The sequence below is a fragment of the Mytilus galloprovincialis genome, chromosome 2 (assembly GCF_965363235.1).
Source record: "Mytilus galloprovincialis chromosome 2, xbMytGall1.hap1.1, whole genome shotgun sequence".
Lineage (NCBI taxonomy): Eukaryota > Metazoa > Mollusca > Bivalvia > Mytilida > Mytilidae > Mytilus > Mytilus galloprovincialis.
The window spans coordinates 97486058-97506814 of NC_134839.1; the positions used below are offsets into that span (position 1 = coordinate 97486058).

Sequence of the window (20757 nt, forward strand, 5' to 3'; positions counted from 1 at the left end):
AATGGAAGGATATCATGTTTACTGGAAGTGGTGCGGCCTAGTAAAAACAGCAAACAGAAAGTAGAAAAAAAATGTTTTGACTTCAGGTTTACGTAACTTTTTATTCTTCGTGGCATGACCCACTTTTTTTCCGATTAAATCACAATTTCACAATAGTACATACATGATATGAACATGAAATTTTTCTATGTAGCATTTTTAACCGGATTTTTGTGTCAAAAATGTCGGTTATTGATTTGGGGATGTACGGCGGGCGGGCGGCAACCAAATGTTGGCCATGCATTACTCATGAAGCGTTCAACCAAACCTTTTAAAATTTTAATATGTTGTTACTGACAACAAAATGGAGGTCAAGTTCAATAATGACGATTTTGACTTTTACCGTTCAGGAGTTACGGTTCTTGAAAGTTTAAAAAATGTTGTGTCCGTGCATTTACTCATGAACCGTTCAACCAAACCTTTTAAAATTTTAATATGTTGTTAGTGACAACATAACGGAGGTCAAGTTCAATAATGACGATTTTTACTTTTGCCGTTCAGGAGTTTCGGTTCTTGAAAGTTTAAAAAAAGTCGTGTCCGTGCATTTACTCATGAACCAGTCAACCAAACCTTTTAAAATTTTAATATGTTGTTACTGACAACAAAGTGGAGGTCAAGTTCAATAATGACGATTTTGACTTTTACCGTTCAGGAGTTACGGTTCTTGAAAGTTTAAAAATGTTGTGTCTGTGCATTTACTCATGAACCGTTCAACCAAACCTTTTAAAATTTCCTATTAGGAGTTTTGGTCCTTGTAATATTGATAAATGCCAGAACACAAATAAATGTTAAAGAATCCGGTTTACTGTCATTTTGACAGCTCTTGTTTATTTTTATTTTCAAAGATCAGCTGTTTTTCATGTAAGCCTATGGAGCAGTCAATTACAAGACTGCAACCTATAGGAGGTATTGCCATTTAAAGATGATTTTTACCAAATATAAGTTGACCTATTGCATAGTATAAGAGTATCAAGCCTAGCCACATAATCTTCACTTTAACCATTAAATCATAAAAATGTGGTCAAGGTCAGATAAATCCTGCTAGAGTGACATGTACATCCTACAATAATTCCAAACACCACATATAATTAGTTGGCCTATTGCTTATAGTATCTTGTAAATGTACTTATCTTGAAAACTGAACATGCACTAACCAAATGCTATACACCTTTCAATCATTTGATACACCTAATAAAATTTATCTTTTACTTGCACTTTCTGAGATGATAACTTGATCACAAAATCCATGAAACAAGATCAAAGTCAAAAACCAGGTTTTCCTGGTCTGAAAGACATGTTAAGCTTGAGGTAATTTTGTATACTAAATATAACTGTTCTATCACTCATATTCAGGAAGAAAATCAAGTGATAACTAATCTTTTCAAGCATTAGCTAAACTCAAGAACAATTGAAATATGCCAGAAAGAACTTCATAACATAAAGCATATGTATACAAGATATGGAGAACTTTGGTCTTCTACTTTCTGAAATGTAAAGATTTGTACAAATAGTTTGAGCTATCACTGAATTAGTATCTCTTTGTGTGGCATTCTGTGTCTTTTGTTGTAGGCAAAGACACAAAATATATGTTGCTAGTTTACTTAGTCCTCTTGGTCTTTGTTGTTGGTAAATGACAAACAAGTATCAAAGGAGTAGGGGCATTAAGACCTGGTTTTGGCCCAAGAAAATGAAAGGTTTGATAGCTATTTTAAGTTGGCATATAATGTTTAGAAATGCATAGGGTCAAGAAATATACATGAAAAACATAAAGATTTGTATCTGATAACATCACAATTACGTCATTATATGTACTATTTTCACAAAAACGATGAAAAATACAGAATTTATGCAGTTTTCTATCTATATTTCCATTGTGGAAACATTGTGCGCAGCCAAGAAACAACAAAATAATTTAACAGAAGCTTTATTATAACTATTGACATAATCTTACTAAATATAAAGTTGTTTCTTGGGTGGGCACATACTTTTTCAATCGAAAATATGCTTAAAATTTGATGTAAAACAAGGAAAATCATTAAATTTTTCAAAATATGCAAATTAAGTCATGATTTGTTGCCATGGTAACTTGTTCAATGTCAAATTTGTTTTGATTTTCTGAATACTTTGTTCCGTAGTCAAGTAATAAGTAATTTAAGAATATGTATGATAACTTTTAAATTTACAGTAATTTTTGGGCCAAAAAAGGGCCTTATTGCCCGCCCCTACTCCTTTTTCAAAGGAAATATAAGACTAATTCTCATTATTTCATGTTTTATTAACAAAACTGTGCAAACTGCATGTAAATAAATATATTAATACACAGTACATGTATTTCATTAACAATATGCTTCCTTTTCTTGGCCCAAAATACTATAAGATCTTATTGACTGACAATGGTCTAGTTGTCAGTTAAATTGCTTCAGTTTTAAGAAGGTATAAGTTTTTCAAGTGTCACTATATCAGATGTAGTGTAATCAGATAATACAATAATCTGATTTTTTTTATATCTCAGTTTAAATTATATTTTGAAAATATTTTTTCATACAAATAAGCTTTGAAAATGAATGTGCTTACAAATCTCTTGACATCATTTTAAGAGAAATATTCAGATCACCTTTATAATTAAGCTTTAAACATATTTTAATTACTGTTACTGATCTGACCAACAATAAGAACTTCCCAGTCAATAAACAGTGGTGTTGATCTATGAAATATTTAATAAACTGTAGAGCAATGTTGGACTAAAAAGCCATGCATGAAGACCAGTTCTATCTTCAAGTTTAATTTCATCACCTACTAAAAATATAAACAAAATATACTGAATTGCTTGTATTTTTGTTTTTATGACAAGTCTTTAAAAAATAACAAAAAAACTTTATCCACACCACTAGTTGATCACACAGAAGTTTTATATCTAATATTTGTGAATATAATAAGTATACTCAGTAATAATTCGTTTACAAAAGGTAGAATATTAAGTATACACCAAGTGTTTCTTTGAAATCAGTGCATACTCTTAAATGTATTTTTATTTATAATTTGATTATCCCATCATAATTTGGGGTGTTCATATTTCATTGAGATTGAGGTCGAAGTTTAATCTTGGTGTGATTCATTAATTTGTATAAAGATAACTGCTTGAATAAAAGATGAACATTTGTATACAGCAAACATTCATTCAGACACGTTTATATGAACATTAGAAATGTTGATTGCAGTATAATATATATCGAGTTTTTTCAAAACCACACCAAATGACAGAAATTATGAACAAAAGCTTTTACACAGGGAATAACTTTGTTAAGATTGAAACTTGCTCACTATAAATATTTTTCAGTATTATGTAGATTAATTCCATGTTAACAAATTTTATTGAAAATACAAAAAAAATGCTTCAAATTTAATACAGTATTTCAAATATGAAGGAATTTAGAAGATTTAAAAAGACATCCTTAAATTTCACACAAAAAGTAAAGGATACCAGTAAACAGACAATAAACAGACAAAAATATTAACTGTAGATAAGCCAAACGTTGTAAACATTCATAACGGAAGTAATAACTGCAAGGGGAGACAAATGATGTTAACACTTTGTTGTTTAATAGCACTGAATTAAAACAGACAAAAACACAATTTTATTCTTCAAAATGTAGTAATTGTGTTTTGTATTGTTGTGAGATTTCAGTATTTAGCTGTTTCTGCCTCTGTTGCAGCCTGTACACATTTGGCCATTGTTTGTGACGCACGACTTATTGAGTCTGTCATATAAAAATCTTTTAATTGAACTTGATTGACTGTTAAAGGTTTGGAATCTAAAGATGCCTTTAACAACTGAAAAATAAAATGTATTTTCACATTAATACCACTTGTTTGTGTGCATTCTTGAAATAAATATTTTCAGGGTTATACAGTCCAGTGAACAAGATACAAAGCTTCAAAAGTTTATCAGATATCATATGTTTTAGTCTTAAAAAAAAAAGAGGATTCAAGATGATAGCAAAATCGGTTTTTTGTGTGTATATTCTCAGTGTCATTGTAAAAGCAATCAAGGGCCATAACTCCTAAATCAAATTAAATTGTGATGTTTTCTCATTCAAACTGTCAGATGCATTTTTTTTTAAATACAAAATAAATATAAATAAATTCTAAAGATATGAGCATCATTATCGACGCACAAATTATGAGTTAAACACTTATAGCTCTAAATGCTACAAAAAGCTGAACTGTAAAAAGAGTTTTTGACAAGTATAATAAGTTCAATTGTAAAAAAGCAATTCATTTATTGGTTCAGAAGGAATTTATTCTGTGAATTTGACTTTTAGACAAATTAATGAACCCTTTTTGTCCTTAATCTAGAAAATCAGCTTTTTATCTTTTCTTTACATAGTTTATGATGCAATTTATGTGAATGAAAGATTCTAAATCTTGAAATTCTTAATAAATGTAACTGACAAATATGATTATGGAAAATAACGGCCAAATTTTTTTCAGTACCAACTGCTTAATTATTAACTTACATTTGCAAGTTGTTGTGATTGGTTGAAATAATTAGCCTCCTCAACCTTCTCATATTGTGTTAGATTGGGTGAGACCTCTGTTAGTCTCGATCTAATTTCTTCTAATTTATCATAAGGAAGTGTTACTCCAATAACCTGAAAATAAAATTCCACTTCATTATAAAACAACCAATAACAAAATGCATTGCACAGGCAGGGGTCAAGTGCTTTACCCCACATAAGGACAGAGGGAGGAGGTGGGGATATAAAAAATCCTATAGTTTTGTGTCAGCATAAAGTTCATTGATTTTTCAATTTCATATTAATTTGCTTTTCTTAAAATTGTCAAATTTTCAAAACAAAACGGCTTTTTACCTAAAGGCATAGATGGCCAAAACTAGATAGTGCAGACTTTTAGAATTTTGGTATCTAATACTCTAGAACTTTGTAATTCGTTTTGGCCTCCCAACATAATACTGATGTCTCTTTTGTAGACAAAATGCACATCTGACATACTAAATTACAAGCCTGGAATCTTTGAGTTAAAACAAAGCAGTATTTTGTATACAGGATAAAAATTTGTAATTCTTATAATTAATAATGAAATATATTTTAAATTGATATTTACCTCTGATAAAGCTCTAATGATTTTCCAGTCTGACCTTGCTAGACCTGGGGGAGAAACAGCAAGCCTTGCCTCTTGTGCTCTACCCTCAGTATTAACATATGTTCCCTCCTTTTCTGTATATGCTGCACCAGGTAGTATAACATCAGCCATTGCTGCTCCCTTGTCTCCATGGTGACCTAAAAAATAGACTTTCTGATTGTAAAATTTAATTACTTTTAATGTGCTGAAAGGTAAACAAAAATATTAGATACTGGCATCGTTTATCAGTATATTTTTATGACAGACCAAAATGGTTTACATAATATTATGATGCCAAATTGAGATATCTTAAAAATCATCTAACCTCAACATAATTGTTCAATTAACATAGCGATATGTAATGATTAATGTCCATTTAGAAGAAAATTTGAATGCTACAATGACTTAAAAATGTCGAACTCTTTCATAAACAATTTTTGCTTCATCATCGTATTTTGTTTCCTTTTTCCTTTTCTTTCCTTCATAAAAATACACTTTTCTCTTTTCCAGTAATTTCAATCAATTAAAAAGCAGAAGTGGTATGTTTTTAATTCATCAAGGTGTAACAAATAAAAATTGCTAATTTTTTTTATTAAACATCTATTGGCAGGAAGTTAAAGGCAAGCCCTGTAAACCAATTTATATAAGTTGAGATAAAACGGGAAATATTTACCTTGGTATATAACAAAGCAGTCTTTAGGAATATCCTCTCTGGTTATGGTTCCATTATCAGCACCTAGCAAGTACAAGACTTTAGGAGGATTCTGTTTAATACAATCTACACCTGCCTTGTATCCTATATCTAATGCTGCCACCTGACTGGCCACCTACAAGTGTACAAATGTGATGATATAGTAACCAGATCAAATCAAATTATCAAAGAATGTTAACACGTCCTTATATATGAGTTTTGTGGTAATAACAATTGTGTCTAAGTTTCATAACATTTGGGTGACTTAACTTAAAAAATGGGGAAAAAAATCATCATTTTTTTTCAATTTGTAAAGGGGCAACTCTAGAACAAGAAAAGTGATACCCCAAAATTAAGCTTGATCTGTATTTTGTGGTAATAAGTATTGTGTATAAGTTTCATAGCATTTGGTTGCAGCAAACTTTGCAGTAAACCAACTTTGGGAGGTACAGAGGGAAATACTTACGTATGGGTGTATAGACTGACAAGGGTAAAACTTAATGCCCCCTGTCCTATGGTGAGGAAATAAAAAACAGTTTTTATCAGAATTATGTTTTCATGGAAGGGGTACACACAATAGTCTAGTATCACATGTGAATTAACAAATCATATTGTGTGATATAATATTTTTGTAAATATTTACCATTTGTTATTCCTTACCCTATGTAATACATTTAAGACTTTCCATCCCTCACCACACCCACTCTGTTTACGAGCATTCTGTGCAACTTCTACAATGGCACTGTGGATGGCACTGCCGTCCTCTCTCTGTAGTATAGAGCTACCAACAACTACCATTGGATTCTTAGCACTGTTCAGTTTCTAAAATTGATGTTCTAAATAATGAACTTTAGGGTAAAGCATATAAACAGAAAATAAAAATTCAAAATTAAGATTGTATTCATATACCATCAACATATCTTTTGTGTTCTCTGGTCCAGCTATTTGGAATAAGCTTCCAGAAGCATCAGACATATGTTAGAAATAAATACTTTCAAATCAAATTGTTTAAGTTTTACTTGATGATCCAGAAATTATCAAATAAATGTACCTAATAATAATAACATCTTAAGAATGAGTGACTCAAGGGAGAACTTTTAGGCACTTATTCAACTGAATAAACAGAAATACTGATGTGCATCAAAGTTTTACACCCATGTTTTATTACTAATAATAAGAGTGCCTATTTATGTTCTTTCCTTCACATTATTTCATCACTTTACCTTACTGAATGGATGAGTACCATTGGCTATTTCCTGTAATACTTGAGTACTGTCACCAAGATTCTGAAATGGTATAAAAGTCACTTCTTGGTTAAGTAAGATCACTTGCTTTAAAAATTTTAGATGTAAGAAATATCAATGACATCAAAATAATCAAATGAAACGGTTATTTTTACTGACAAATTCTTTCCAAGAACTTCTCCATAATTATATATCGGATTGTAAATGAAACATCATATACACCTTTTGACTGAAATCATATGTTTACTTGCTCAATAATGTAGATTCATGATTAACGATTGAATGTATACCTATTAAATATTTTAATAGTTTAAGAATCACTCAATTGATTTTTTAAAATCTGATCTTGATAGTCAAGTTACAGTGTATCCTTATAAACAACAAGACACAAACCTCATGGTCAAAAGTAAGGTCAACCTGGGGTCCAACCATGGCCACTTCTAAGTCATTATGAATCCAACTGTAAAAAATACATACAACATTTAACTATATTTATCATTTACATTTTAATCTTGAAACTTTTGAAATTAAAATATCCTTTACTCAAAATGTTTTTCTTTCAAAAATAGATTGAATTTGCTGAATCAAAAACTTAATTTTTCCATACCTTTTACATAACTTTGTTATCAAGATTTCAGATCTTTGTAGCTCAAAAACCGATGAACTTTTCAAAAGATTCATGTATACAAATAAACAGCAAAAACATTAAATACAATAATTTGGGCTGAACAACAGGGTTGTGTGATGAAATTCTTCAATATGTGTTTGAGGCTAAAAAGTTTGAAAATGTAATCATAACATCCATTAAGGACTGAATAATACCCTTTTTATAACCTTTTTTTTATACTTCATAGCCTCTTAATTTACCAAATTAATGTTCCAGGCAGATACACAAAACAAAGGGATTTTTAGACTTTTTCTTTGCTTTTGATCCTCACACCTTTCTACAGAAAGACCTTTTGATGTTTTTTAAATCTTCTGACAGTTTTTATCATACTTGAAGGATCATTTTTTGTAATATTATATTTTGGCGTATATGGCTTATGTAATATCTATTCCATATGCTCTGACATTGAACACAAACTAACCTTTTTCTCATTCTAGCATTAAACAATGGAGCTTCAAATCTGGGATTAGTACCAACCAGCAAAATCAAATCAGCTTCTTCCACACCAGATATTGTTGTATTCAGCAAATAATTAGATCTTAAATCAGTTCTAAAATTTAAAAAAAAATATATATTTCTAACTTTGGTACAAATAAAATTTATTTTGCAAAATATCACTTTACAATTTTTATGTTTTTTTCATATCTGTTAATTTCAAAATTGCACAAGTGGAAGGTTTTGTTTGGTTTTAAAAAAAGATAACAAATATTCTTAGATCTATCTAGTAAATATTTATTAACCTATAGATAGATATTAAAGCATATCAAACTAAATGTTGTCCTGTACAACCATGTATCTACTGTGTCAATTTATATGGATGTTGTCCTGTACGACCATGTATCTACTGTGTCAATTTATATGGATGTTGTCCTGTACAACCATGTATCTACTGTTTATATGGATGTTGTCCTGTACAACCATGTATCTACTGTGTCAATTTATATGGATGTTGTCCTGTACAACCATGTATCTACTGTGTCAATTTATATGGATGTTGTCCTATACAACCATGTTTCTACTGTGTCAATTAATATGGATGTTGTCCTGTACAACCATGTATCTACTGTTTATATGGATGTTGTCCTGTACAACCATGTATCTACTGTGTCAATTTATATGGATGTTGTCCTATACAACCATGTTTCTACTGTGTCAATTAATATGGATGTTGTCCTGTACAACCATGTATCTACTGTTTATATGGATGTTGTCCTGTACAACCATGTATCTACTGTTTATATGGATGTTGTCCTGTACAACCATGTATCTACTGTGTCAATTTATATGGATGTTGTCCTATACAACCATGTTTCTACTGTGTCAATTAATATGGATGTTGTCCTGTACAACCATGTATCTACTGTTTATATGGATGTTGTCCTGTACAACCATGTATCTACTGTTTATATGGATGAACTTCTGATTATGTGTAGGTAGACCATCAATACTTAACTGACTGAGATCTGTAATAGATAAATGACAGAGTACTTACCCTGCCCCATCCATAGGGAACATTTCTTCTGTGCATAGTCCTTCACTTCCTAGCTTGTTCAGGAAATCTTTGAGGCAGACTAAAGATTCAGCATCTACAAATCCACCAACTACAGCTGCAATCTCATCACCTTTCGTTGTTCCTAACTGAAAAATTATACAAAACTATTTATTTAAGATCAATGGCCAAGGTTGAACTGGATGAAAACAATACAATTAGTTTAAACATATTTATTTAAAGTGGATTGGGAAACAAGTTTTGCAACTTATATTGATCCTTTCTACTTTGAGGGTGCGGAAGAGGAATGGAACCAGGAACCTTTGTTAGTAGTCCGATGCACTAACCACTACACCACGGCTCTCAACAATTAAATACAATTGTATTTAGAAGTATGAAAATGATATAAATATAATCATACTGAATGGATAGATCTATTTATGGTGTTTATATTTCAACTAATATAACCTGATGCAAGTCTGCTGTAACAGGGGGACAACTTGCATTTTTGGATAACATGTGATGTTTAATTTAATGGAACAGTAGTCCAGTCAAAATAACATCTGGTCATTGGTTCTACTTAAAGTTTGATGGTCTAATATAAACTTTAAAAATAAATAAGAAGTTTTTATCTAATGTAAACATGACCCCTAGATTGTTCAACATATAACCTTTTCAGCAGCTGCTACAAAAGCTGTTTCCCAGTCTGATTGTTTTAGGACACCAGTACTATCTCTGACAAAAGGTGTAGTTAGTCTTTGTCTCTTTAAACCATCATATGCAAATCTGGTTTTATCTGATATCCATTCTTCATTGATATCCTATATAATAAAGAACACTTTTTCAAAATTCATACCGTTTTGTTTATAATCTCCCAAAACTATTCTGGGTACAAATTATCTCATTAAATTATTTTTGAGGAAAACAAAATTCTTTTCTGCATGACAAAGTAATTAAACAACATTTGCTTACATTTTATTCTTCTTTAATTCTAACATAATAAAACTTCCTAAAACTATCCCATTAAAAGACAATACTATATGACTATTTCAATTTGCAGAATACTACATGGCTATTTTTATGTTTGTTTAAATACAAGACATGAAATCTACATTACAAGGTTAATAACAGTATATATACCTCGTTCATTCTTGGTAGAATTCTCATGACTTCATTTGTTCTTGTACTGACTACAATGTTACTACCTATAGCATCCATAACATCTATACTTTCTGTTTTCCTATTAATTACAAAGTTAGAATTGTATACAGTTTAATGGTTCACAAATAGAAGAATGCCTTTTAAAATTCTAAAACTGACTATGTTATTTGTGAGATTCTGTTTATACCATGGGGAATAAATCAAGTAAAAACTGTTCACTGCTGATGTTTGTAAATTATGATTCTCTATTTTGAAAAATGTATGAAAAGTGATCAAAAGACTTCCATAAATATATTGTTTGAACTCACACAACTAATCACTTTTGGATTTTGAAATCGCTACCAAAAGTGAAAAAAAATTTATGAAAGCTTTTGTCTGGTAGTCATTGGTGTTCTGTTTTTATCACAGTCACATTGTTATCTTTTTTAGTTAGTCCTTGATTCATCATTATATTCTAACATACAAGTGAAGTAGGGACATATTTCCTTTCAAAGCAGTTTGTTTAGGATTCATTTTACTCAATGTTAAGCTTTGTTTGAGTAGATTGTTATTTGTCCTGTCTTTTTTAACATTGGATCATGGTCTTGTCTCTCTTTTTTATTTGTGATATCTGATTGCCCAAATGGATGAATGGTAACACATAACAACTATCCTATCAAAACATTGAAAATACTTCTATAATATATAAAAGAAATGAAAGATAAAAGTATTTATTAATATCTATTTTGAATGTGTCCTGCATACATAAATGAAGTTACAGCAATTAATTAATTAAGACGATTGCCTTGTACAGAATATGTCTCACAGATGTCCAAGAATATGTTCCATTTGACAAAGTACACTCCTGGTCTGTTATCAATGATATTTTGGTGGGCTTTGTGTTGTTTATTTTAAGTTTTGTGTTAAATGTTATGTGGAGTGTTATTGTTTTCTACAGAGTAAGACAAAAACAGAAATAGAGAAAAATTCTAATACACTCTAAAATAAGACTTTTAAATCACCTGGTCTCCCAAGGTCTTGCTGTAAATGCATATGGCTTTGATGTTAAAGCTCCTACTGGACACAGATCAATAACGTTTCCTGATAATTCTGACTTAATCATTTTCTCTACATATGTACCAACTTGCATATCTCCTCCTCTTCCTGTAGTACCTAAATCTTCTACACCAGCAACTTCACTAGCAAATCTGGAGATAGGAAGAATCAGTATACACATTTTAAATAGATTCTATGTATATATGAAGACATTTATTCACATATTTTCAATCATTTAATTTAAATGATTTCTACAATTAATGGAGTGACATCAAGATTTTTTTTTACCTGAATCAGAACAAGCACATATCATATTAATGTGAACAAGATCGCTTACTTTTTCTGACACATATTGATTTTAACTGTGATTACAAGTGGTTTAAAGCCCCTATGCAGACATGTTTTATGAGTTTCTTTCAAAATAGAATCAAGTTTTCACTTTTAAATGCTCAGGTGGTAATCAATTAATAATTTTAAAGTATCAGTGATGGTCTAATAATAAAAAGTATTTATAGTCACATCCTAATTATACATCCTGAATATTGAATAATTGCTATTCATATTATTCCATCTACTGATAAAATATATAAACGGATGAAAAAGCAGTTTTTTTATTTTCCACATAGCTGGATCTAAACTGAAGACTTCCCTGTTTTCAATATGAGGATGCATTTTTATAGTTAATGAGGTAGTGAAGTATTGAAAAAACAGACCATAAATAATGACAAATATTACACACTAAATCTGTAATAACAAAAAATAACTCAAAAAGATACAATTCTAGGTCATCATTACCTTATACATCTGGTACAGTGTATACATCTTGTCATTATTGTTTTAACTAATGGACCAACATTCTTATCTTCCACTGCCCTGAAAAATAACATCAAATAATCCATGAAAACCAGATAACCTTGTGTTCATCTTTACATCATTTTATTTGTAAAGTTAAATCTACATTCTATACTTTATCCTACTAATGTTTAACATTTGTGCTTTTCCAATAACAAATCATATTTATAAACATGATTAAAAACTGGGCATAATATTTGATAGTAACTGTCCATCATTTTAGGTGTGCTGATCTAGAACCTGCAATTCAGGGACCTAGGGACCAAGGGCCATCAGTTATAGGACAATTCTGTCTTTTTCATATTTCTATAAGGCTGAATGACTTCTACAGGAATGACTTTCAGTCAGATAAAAGAATTTTCATAGTAAATGTACAAGACATAATTGAGTATATACAGAGTTGGTATGTTCTGCATACTGCACAGTTTATACCTTTTGCCACTGAATTCAATGTCTGTAAATCTACTTCTGTCACTTCCAAATGCCATTGACTGATCCTGTCAAATCATAGTTTACAGTAAGATTAACTCATGTTCATGATAGTACTTTTTATCAATATAACTTTTTCCACAATTCCTTAATCTATCATATAAAGTTTTGTTTGTCAATTTCCTTTAAACAGTTTTCTAAGTAGGCTTGTGAGTCTGGTCTCTCAGATATATATGATTTTATCTCTTCATACTTAATAAAATTTTATAAGAAGCAAACTTCTAAACAAAATATATAATTTACTAATAAGAAAATATAATCATTACTTTGTAACAAAGTAGCTAACAGGACCATACACCACTGTGCTTTCAGCAATGGTGACATTTTTGCCTTTTCAAAAAAAAACTTTGAAACTTTTCATCATAATTTGTAATTAAACTTAAAACTAATAATATAAAGTCATATCAATTCTCCTCTTGTCTCTATGTCTTTTCATGATCTACATTACTTACTGTAACTTTGAAATGAAAATCATCAATAAAAGCACTGTTCTTTTTCATTTTGTTTTAAGTTGTTAAATTGTTTTATTAAGTGCATGTAGAAATTTTGTGCCATGAACTTATACACCATTGCCTTTCTTTCCTATTAATGATAGGAAATAAAAAATATTTTTATCTCCAAGATAACTCTTTTTAAGTCTAAATGCACCGACAATATTGTCATAAGTTACCTGTAGATCACATTCTCCACCCTGATCACAGATGGGACAATCCAGTGGATGATTCATTAGTAAAAACTCCATAACACCTTCCCTGGAAAATAAAAAAAATATATAACTATAGTGTGAATTATAATTAAGAACAATCTTACTATTAAATGTGCTACTACACAACATAATGTATTCTCATACATTAAAACCTGACTATTTTTAGCATAAGCTTCTGATATTTTGTTTTTTGAGAGGGGATGCATTAAAAAAAGAAGTTTCATAAACAAAGAAACAAAAAATATGTTGTTTTCAAAGGCAGTTTGAATAAAAAATCTGACTTGTCAAAAAGATAAAGTAAAATTATATGTTCTTTAATCTTTTCTTTTGTTATTTGAGGGAGTAAATGCACTCTCAGCAAACCCTTAATTAGCATCCCGAAGAAATTTATTTAAACTCAGCTTTTACACAAGCATTTTGTAGCAATCTGCGATCAATTTATATATATTTTTTCTTGAATAAAACCACTTTCAATCATATCTTACTTATTTAAAGTACAAAATGTAATATTTAAAATGAAACTAGCAATTTACAAGAAATATAAATTCACCTGGCCTTTCTTGTAGCAGGAGAATCTGTTTTGACTCTCATTCCTTTCATCACAGGCATAGCACATGAGGCAACAGGCTGTGGAATGAAAAATATATGTGTATACTATTACCATAGGAAAGACCTTATCAATTACAGACCATATTTCCTGCATTCAAAATCTCAGGACATGGTGATATGCAAATATTTAATATTCATTTCTGAAGTTGTACAATATGATGCATTTCTTAAAATTTGAAACCAATGTCATATCAAATACAGCAAATTCAGAAATTATTGTGAGTATTTAGTAATGCGAATAATTTGATACCTCTATACAAAATCAATATTTTCTTTGCTGTCAGTTTCATTTATTAAATAAATAAAAGTGGGGAGTGGTGATTCATTGGACAATTTTATGACATACCAGTAAATCAGTTGCACCTAGACATTCTCCTCAAGGTCTTGGGCGGTTAAAAAACAGTTTTTGTAAAGGTGTTTTGCTATCATCTTGAAAACTACCATAACTCTGACACAACTAGGAAATCAGTGAAAGAAATAGCATTACAGATTCTTGATCGCACAGTTTATATATTAAAGTTAAACTATCACATTTTTTTGGTTTGAATTTCTTTGCTTTTAAATAAATAGGCTCAGGTTCATGTTCCACAAATCGTTAAGTAACAATAAGATCAGACACTCAGCACCAGGTTCATATTGGTGTTGACCACATACAAATGACATAACTCTAAAAAGATAAAACCAATAAAACAAAATATACAGAAAGTTCTTACCTTAGCCGACTTTTCTACTTCAACCAGACACATTCTACAGTTACCAGCTATTGACAATCTGTTATGATAGAGAGTTCTTACCTTAGCCGACTTTTCTACTTCAACCAGACACATTCTACAGTTACCAGCTATTGACAATCTGTTATGATAGAGAGTTCTTACCTTAGCCGACTTTTCTACTTCAACCAGACACATTCTACAGTTACCAGCTATTGACAATCTATCATGATAGAGAGTTCTTACCTTAGCCGACTTTTCTACTTCAACCAGACACATTCTACAGTTACCAGCTATTGACAATCTGTCATGATAGAGAGTTCTTACCTTAGCCGACTTTTCCAATTCAACCATACACATTCTACAGTTACTAGCTATTGACAATTTGTTATGATAGAGAGTTCTTACCTTAGCCGACTTTTCTACTTCAACCAGACACATTCTACAGTTACCAGCTATTGACAATCTGTCATGATAGAGAGTTCTTACCTTAGCCGACTTTTCTACTTCAACCAGACACATTCTACAGTTACCAGCTATTGACAATCTGTCATGATAGAGAGTTCTTACCTTAGCCGACTTTTCTACTTCAACCAGACACATTCTACAGTTACCAGCTATTGACAATCTGTTATGATAGAGAGTTCTTACCTTAGCCGACTTTTCTACTTCGACCAGACACATTCTACAGTTACCAGCTATTGACAATCTGTCATGATAGAGAGTTCTTACCTTAGCCGACTTTTCTACTTCAACCAGACACATTCTACAGTTACCAGCTATTGACAATCTGTCATGATAGAGAGTTCTTACCTTAGCCGACTTTTCTACTTCGACCAGACACAGTCTACAGTTACCAGCTATTGACAATCTGTTATGATAGAGAGTTCTTACCTTAGCCGACTTTTCTACTTCAACCAGACACATTCTACAGTTACCAGCTATTGACAATCTGTTATGATAGAGAGTTCTTACCTTAGCCGACTTTTCTACTTCGACCAGACACATTCTACAGTTACCAGCTATTGACAATCTGTTATGATAGAGAGTTCTTACCTTAGCCGACTTTTCTACTTCAACCAGACACATTCTACAGTTACCAGCTATTGACAATCTGTTATGATAGAGAGTTCTTACCTTAGCCGACTTTTCTACTTCAACCAGACACATTCTACAGTTACCAGCTATTGACAATCTGTCATGATAGAGAGTTCTTACCTTAGCCGACTTTTCTACTTCGACCAGACACATTCGACAGTTACCAGCTATTGACAATCTGTCATGATAGAGAGTTCTTACCTTAGCCGACTTTTCTACTTCAACCAGACACATTCTACAGTTACCAGCTATTGACAATCTTTCATGATAGAGAGTTCTTACCTTAGCCGACTTTTCTACTTCAACCAGACACATTCTACAGTTACCAGCTATTGACAATCTGTTATGATAGAGAGTTCTTACCTTAGCCGACTTTTCTACTTCCACCAGACACATTCTACAGTTACCAGCTATTGACAATCTGTCACGATAGAGAGTTCTTACCTTAGCCGACTTTTCTACTTCAACCAGACACATTCTACAGTTACCAGCTATTGACAATTTGTCATGATAGAGAGTTCTTACCTTAACCGACTTTTCTACTTCAACCAGACACATTCTACAGTTACCAGCTATTGACAATCTGTCATGATAGAGAGTTCATACCTTAGCCGACTTTTCTACTTCAACCAGACACATTCTACAGTTACCAGCTATTGACAATCTGTCATGATAGCAAAATCTAGGAATCTCTACTCCTGCTTCTGCACAAGCCTGTATTACAAAAGTTCAGAGAATTCATGAGGAAATAAATCTGTATCAACTATACATACAGATATTTTCAAAAGCCAGAATTCAAAGTTAAAATATTTTCAACTATGTAGAAAGTCAGTTTAGAAGAAGATGACATCAAATCAGATGTTATTTTAAATACCAACTTAGTTGTAAATATTTTGGAGAAATGCCAATTCATTAATTTTGTACAACAAAAAAACCTCAAACATTTGAGTGATAGTTAGATAGATACATAATGCAATTATATATTGAAAACTCATTATAATCACCACTATCCAACCTTTTTGTACACATCAAAAGGGAATCAAATTTAATAAAAAGAATATTTTTATGTAAAATATATGAGTCATTTGTATACTATTGAAGATAACACAAATTATGGGAAAAGTTGTCCTTTGCGATCTTCGAAAGTCATCATTGACCTAACTAATGGTCAATTGAAATATAACTATTCCTTAACATATTGCAAAATCAATTTAATTCAGCACATTTTTCACATAGATTGCCTATTCATATCACACGCCATTCAGTGTGACACTAAAAAAACATCTTCATGTGAGAAACAAATAACAGGCCACAATTATAAGAGAATACAACTTCCTACAAGCAATTGCAATCAACGTTAACCATGTTAAATATTGTATTTGAATACACAAAAAAAATCAAAATTAGAAATATACATAAATGTTACCATTAAAACGTTTAATCCCGCTGCAAATGTTTGCACCTGTCCTAAGTCAGGAATCTGATGTACAGTAGTTGTCGTTTGTTTATGTAATTTATACGTGTTTCTCGTTTTTTATATAGATTAGACCGTTGGTTTTCCCGTTTGAATGGTTTTACACTAGTAATTTTGGGGCCCTTTATAGCTTGTTGTTCGGTGTGAGCCAAGGCTCCGTGTTGAAGGCCGTACATTGACCTATAATGGTTTACTTTTATAAATTGTTATTTGGATGGAGAGTTGTCTCATTGGCACTTACACCACATCTTCCTATATCTATAAATGGTAATATTATAACAATACACAAACCTGCAATACTGTAGTTCCTGGAGCCACGAATACTTGTTTATCATCAACAAACACTTCTACTTTATCTTGAGCTGTTGTGTTAGTACGTGCTGAAATGAAAAGTAATTAACATGAATAATGTGTCCTAAAAAAAAATAACAATAAAAGAAAAATATTGAAAAGTAAAATCACAAAAATACTGAACTCAGAGGAAAATCAATTCGGAAAGTCCATAATCACATGGCAAAATCAAATAACAAAACGCATCAAAAACGAATGGACAAGAACTGTCATATTCCTGACTTGGTACAGGCATTTTCAAATGTAGAAAATGGTGGATTGAACCTGGTTTTATAGCTAGCTAAACCTCTCACTTATATGACAGTCGCATCAAATTCCATTATATAGTCACCGATGCGTGAACAAAACAAACAGACATAATAGGTAAAAATGTCAAAAATAGGGGTACAGCAGTCAACATTGTGTTATCATCCTAATCACTATAAAAACAACAAATGTAACGAAGAAGCACAAAAAGGCATACATCAAATGAACATCCTCATTTTGATTATATTATACGATTATATTTGTCTATGTAAAATGCACCCATCAAGGAAGGAGGGTATGGGTACTGGTGTAAAATTGCGCGTTTGAAATTCGCACAGGTAGACATGAAATAATTTGAACATTTTGTGTTTTTTTTTTAGATTTTGGTTGCTTTCACCTTGATGTATACCCATAAAATGAAAAAAGCTTTAAGGCTCATATTCTTTAATACAGAAGTTTTTTAATCACTCTTTCTTCTTGCCTATTCTCTTTTTGGGATATATAAGACAAATAGTTTTTTCTGAGAATGGTATACACATTTAACTTTTTTAAACAAGACATGCATACACAGTATGCAATTGATAATAGTCCTAACTACATGTATAGTCAAATGTTAATAAAAAATTGTGCACCAGGCTTACACATGAATATGATATCAAGCCTATTTCTTCTTATTCTTTCAAAACATGAAATACATACCAAAAATGGCCCCAGATGTTCTTGTCACCAAGACCCTACTAAGGGGCCAGAGCTTCAACATGTTTACCTGCAAAAAAACAAAACAAAAACATAATTCATTATCAATGAAGAGAACATTTAGAAAACCAAAAAAGCATGTACTGTTGACTTAAAAATGTAGCTGCACTATTTACTTATCAAAACAAACCTTCAAAGTTTTCACTTTCTTTTTAATTGATACAGTGCTACAATATTAAGGTCAATTGAAGTAGAAACAAAGCAAGTTTAAGCAATTGTATACATGTTTATTAAAATCTAATTTAATTCCATGATTAATCTTACAGCCTTGACAGTCATTTGGAAACATACGGAAGGCCATTTGTTCAAATGACAAAACCAGGAGGTAAAACCCAGAACTTGAAAATTTGTATTTGCTGTTTTTCTGAGAACTCCACATGAAGGAGCAAAAGCAGACTGGATGACTCTTGGTCACCACATAAAGGAATAAGAGCAGACTGGATGACTCATAGTTAGAATAGTTGGAATCCAGGACTGTTCACCATGATACCTTTTCACCCAGGGTCCATTCGCCTTGATTTTTTTTTTAAGGTCTTTCCTCTCCATGAGGAAAGACCTTATTGTTTTTCTAATGTTTTTTTTTAAAAGTTATCTCCCTTTTATTGATTTTTTTGAACATGGCCCCCCTTTAATGTTTTAAAAGATATCATGACCTTATATGGACAATAGGTAGATATCATCATGATGTATTACCATATGAGGCTGCATAGGATTTCATCATCCCCTTTGAGAGTTATATCCCCTTATAGCAATTTTTTATATTTGCATTTTTCTCAAAAAGTATTAGAGATAGAATGTAATTGAAAATGACAGTATGTACAAGAACAGATGGCAATGTTTATAAACATAAACAATTAATTTGTTACTTACCCTTATAAGGAGTTATTTCCCTTTAAAAATTATAAATAATTTTTGAAAAATTCTATTTTCAGAACCGGAAGTCATAGAGACCTTGAACCTTCACCAATTATCTTCAATTCATTTGACCTTCAATATGCACCAAGGTCAAAGGTCACCGAGTGCAAAAAAAATTTACGCTGCAAATTCAAGCTTACATATTAGAAAAACGATAAGACTTTGCTGCATACATACAGCATGTAAATTGTTCCTCTAGTTTTTCTTATTGTTGTTATTGTTACGAACCCACAGTGAAAATGTAATTTGGAAAAACAGACCCAATACTGAACACACCTTATCGCTATTCCGACTGACCCAGCCGCTTGAACTTTTGATCATACAACAATCACTTTTTCATTGTGGTGTCAGAAATTTTATTTTATGACGTCAAATTTTATGGGAACCTGTGTAATATCCAGTAATGGCGGACATATAGCGATAAGATGTATAGAAGTCAGTACATTCTTTAATAAAGATTAGATTTGCAAAAATTATTGATAAAACGCAGGTCTCTGACGTTTGACCTGAGAATCTGCGCCCCTTGAACATTTTATCATCATGTCATATAACAATAACTTTTCTATAATGATGTCTATTATGAGATTCCAGTGATGGTGGACAAATAGCGATAAGGTGTGTTCACTAATACGAGTATTGGTAATTATTGACTGGAAGTGGTACGATTACTCGCTTCTAAAATTTTGCAAACCTCAGGGGGACAAGTGAAGCCGGTGACATCCCCCCTTGATCCATCTCCTCTGATCATGCAAACAAATGTTGGCATTAGTTTAAAGATTCAAAATTATTTTATGTTTATATAAATTTAAGAATAAAAATATGTAATGTTATTTTAAACAGCTACAAATATGGGTACCGCCCTCTTTCACAGGTAGCACCTGCCTCAAAAGAAAGCAATCAAGCAAATAAAATATATTGTTATGCACTCGATTTGATGCATTTTAGCTTTGTTTTGGAAATTAAAACAAGCAGAATTCACCTTGGACAAGTTTACAGGAAATTCAAATTGCTAGGGATCCTGGGTAAACTTTCAATGATATTCAGTACAAATTTTGATAAACATGGTTTTGAGTAACATAAAAA

At 31.3% G+C, this 20757-nt stretch overlaps 1 protein-coding gene across 5 annotated transcripts; it reads right to left on the reverse strand.

Annotated features, from left to right (window-relative positions):
- Window positions 1–2293: 2293 nt before the first annotated feature.
- LOC143065028 (NADH-ubiquinone oxidoreductase 75 kDa subunit, mitochondrial-like) lies at window positions 2294–20697 on the reverse strand. Of its 5 annotated transcripts, none has more exons than XM_076238309.1 (20): window positions 20654–20697; window positions 18703–18769; window positions 17698–17786; window positions 16539–16646; window positions 14066–14142; window positions 13480–13561; window positions 12753–12817; window positions 12264–12341; window positions 11435–11620; window positions 10413–10512; window positions 9944–10093; window positions 9276–9421; window positions 8205–8333; window positions 7510–7576; window positions 7096–7158; window positions 6533–6694; window positions 5855–6008; window positions 5164–5339; window positions 4557–4691; window positions 2294–3870 (listed from the first exon to the last, which is right to left on the reverse strand). In XM_076238309.1, the coding sequence occupies exons 2-20, from the start codon at window positions 18761–18763 to the stop codon at window positions 3721–3723; spliced, it is 2178 nt and encodes a 725-aa protein (XP_076094424.1). In that variant the 5' UTR covers window positions 18764–18769; window positions 20654–20697; the 3' UTR covers window positions 2294–3720. The 5 variants fall into 5 exon arrangements, with proteins under 5 accessions (XP_076094424.1, XP_076094423.1, XP_076094426.1 ...); XM_076238308.1 differs by lacking the exon at window positions 20654–20697 and adding an exon at window positions 20366–20455; XM_076238311.1 differs by lacking the exons at window positions 16539–16646; window positions 17698–17786; window positions 18703–18769; window positions 20654–20697 and adding an exon at window positions 16296–16343.
- Between the last annotated feature and the right edge of the window lie 60 nt (window positions 20698–20757).

Coding starts and splice junctions, on each gene's coding strand:
- LOC143065028 (XM_076238308.1), bottom strand. CDS start 20,440: ATGCCAACATTTGTTTGCATGATCAGAGGAGATGGATCAAGGGGGGAT. Junction 6,695..7,095: donor GTACTCATCCATTCAGTAAG/GTAAAGTGATGA, acceptor CATCAATTTTAG/AAACTGAACAGTGCTAAGAA. Junction 6,009..6,532: donor TCTTAAATGTATTACATAGG/GTAAGGAATAAC, acceptor GTACACTTGTAG/GTGGCCAGTCAGGTGGCAGC.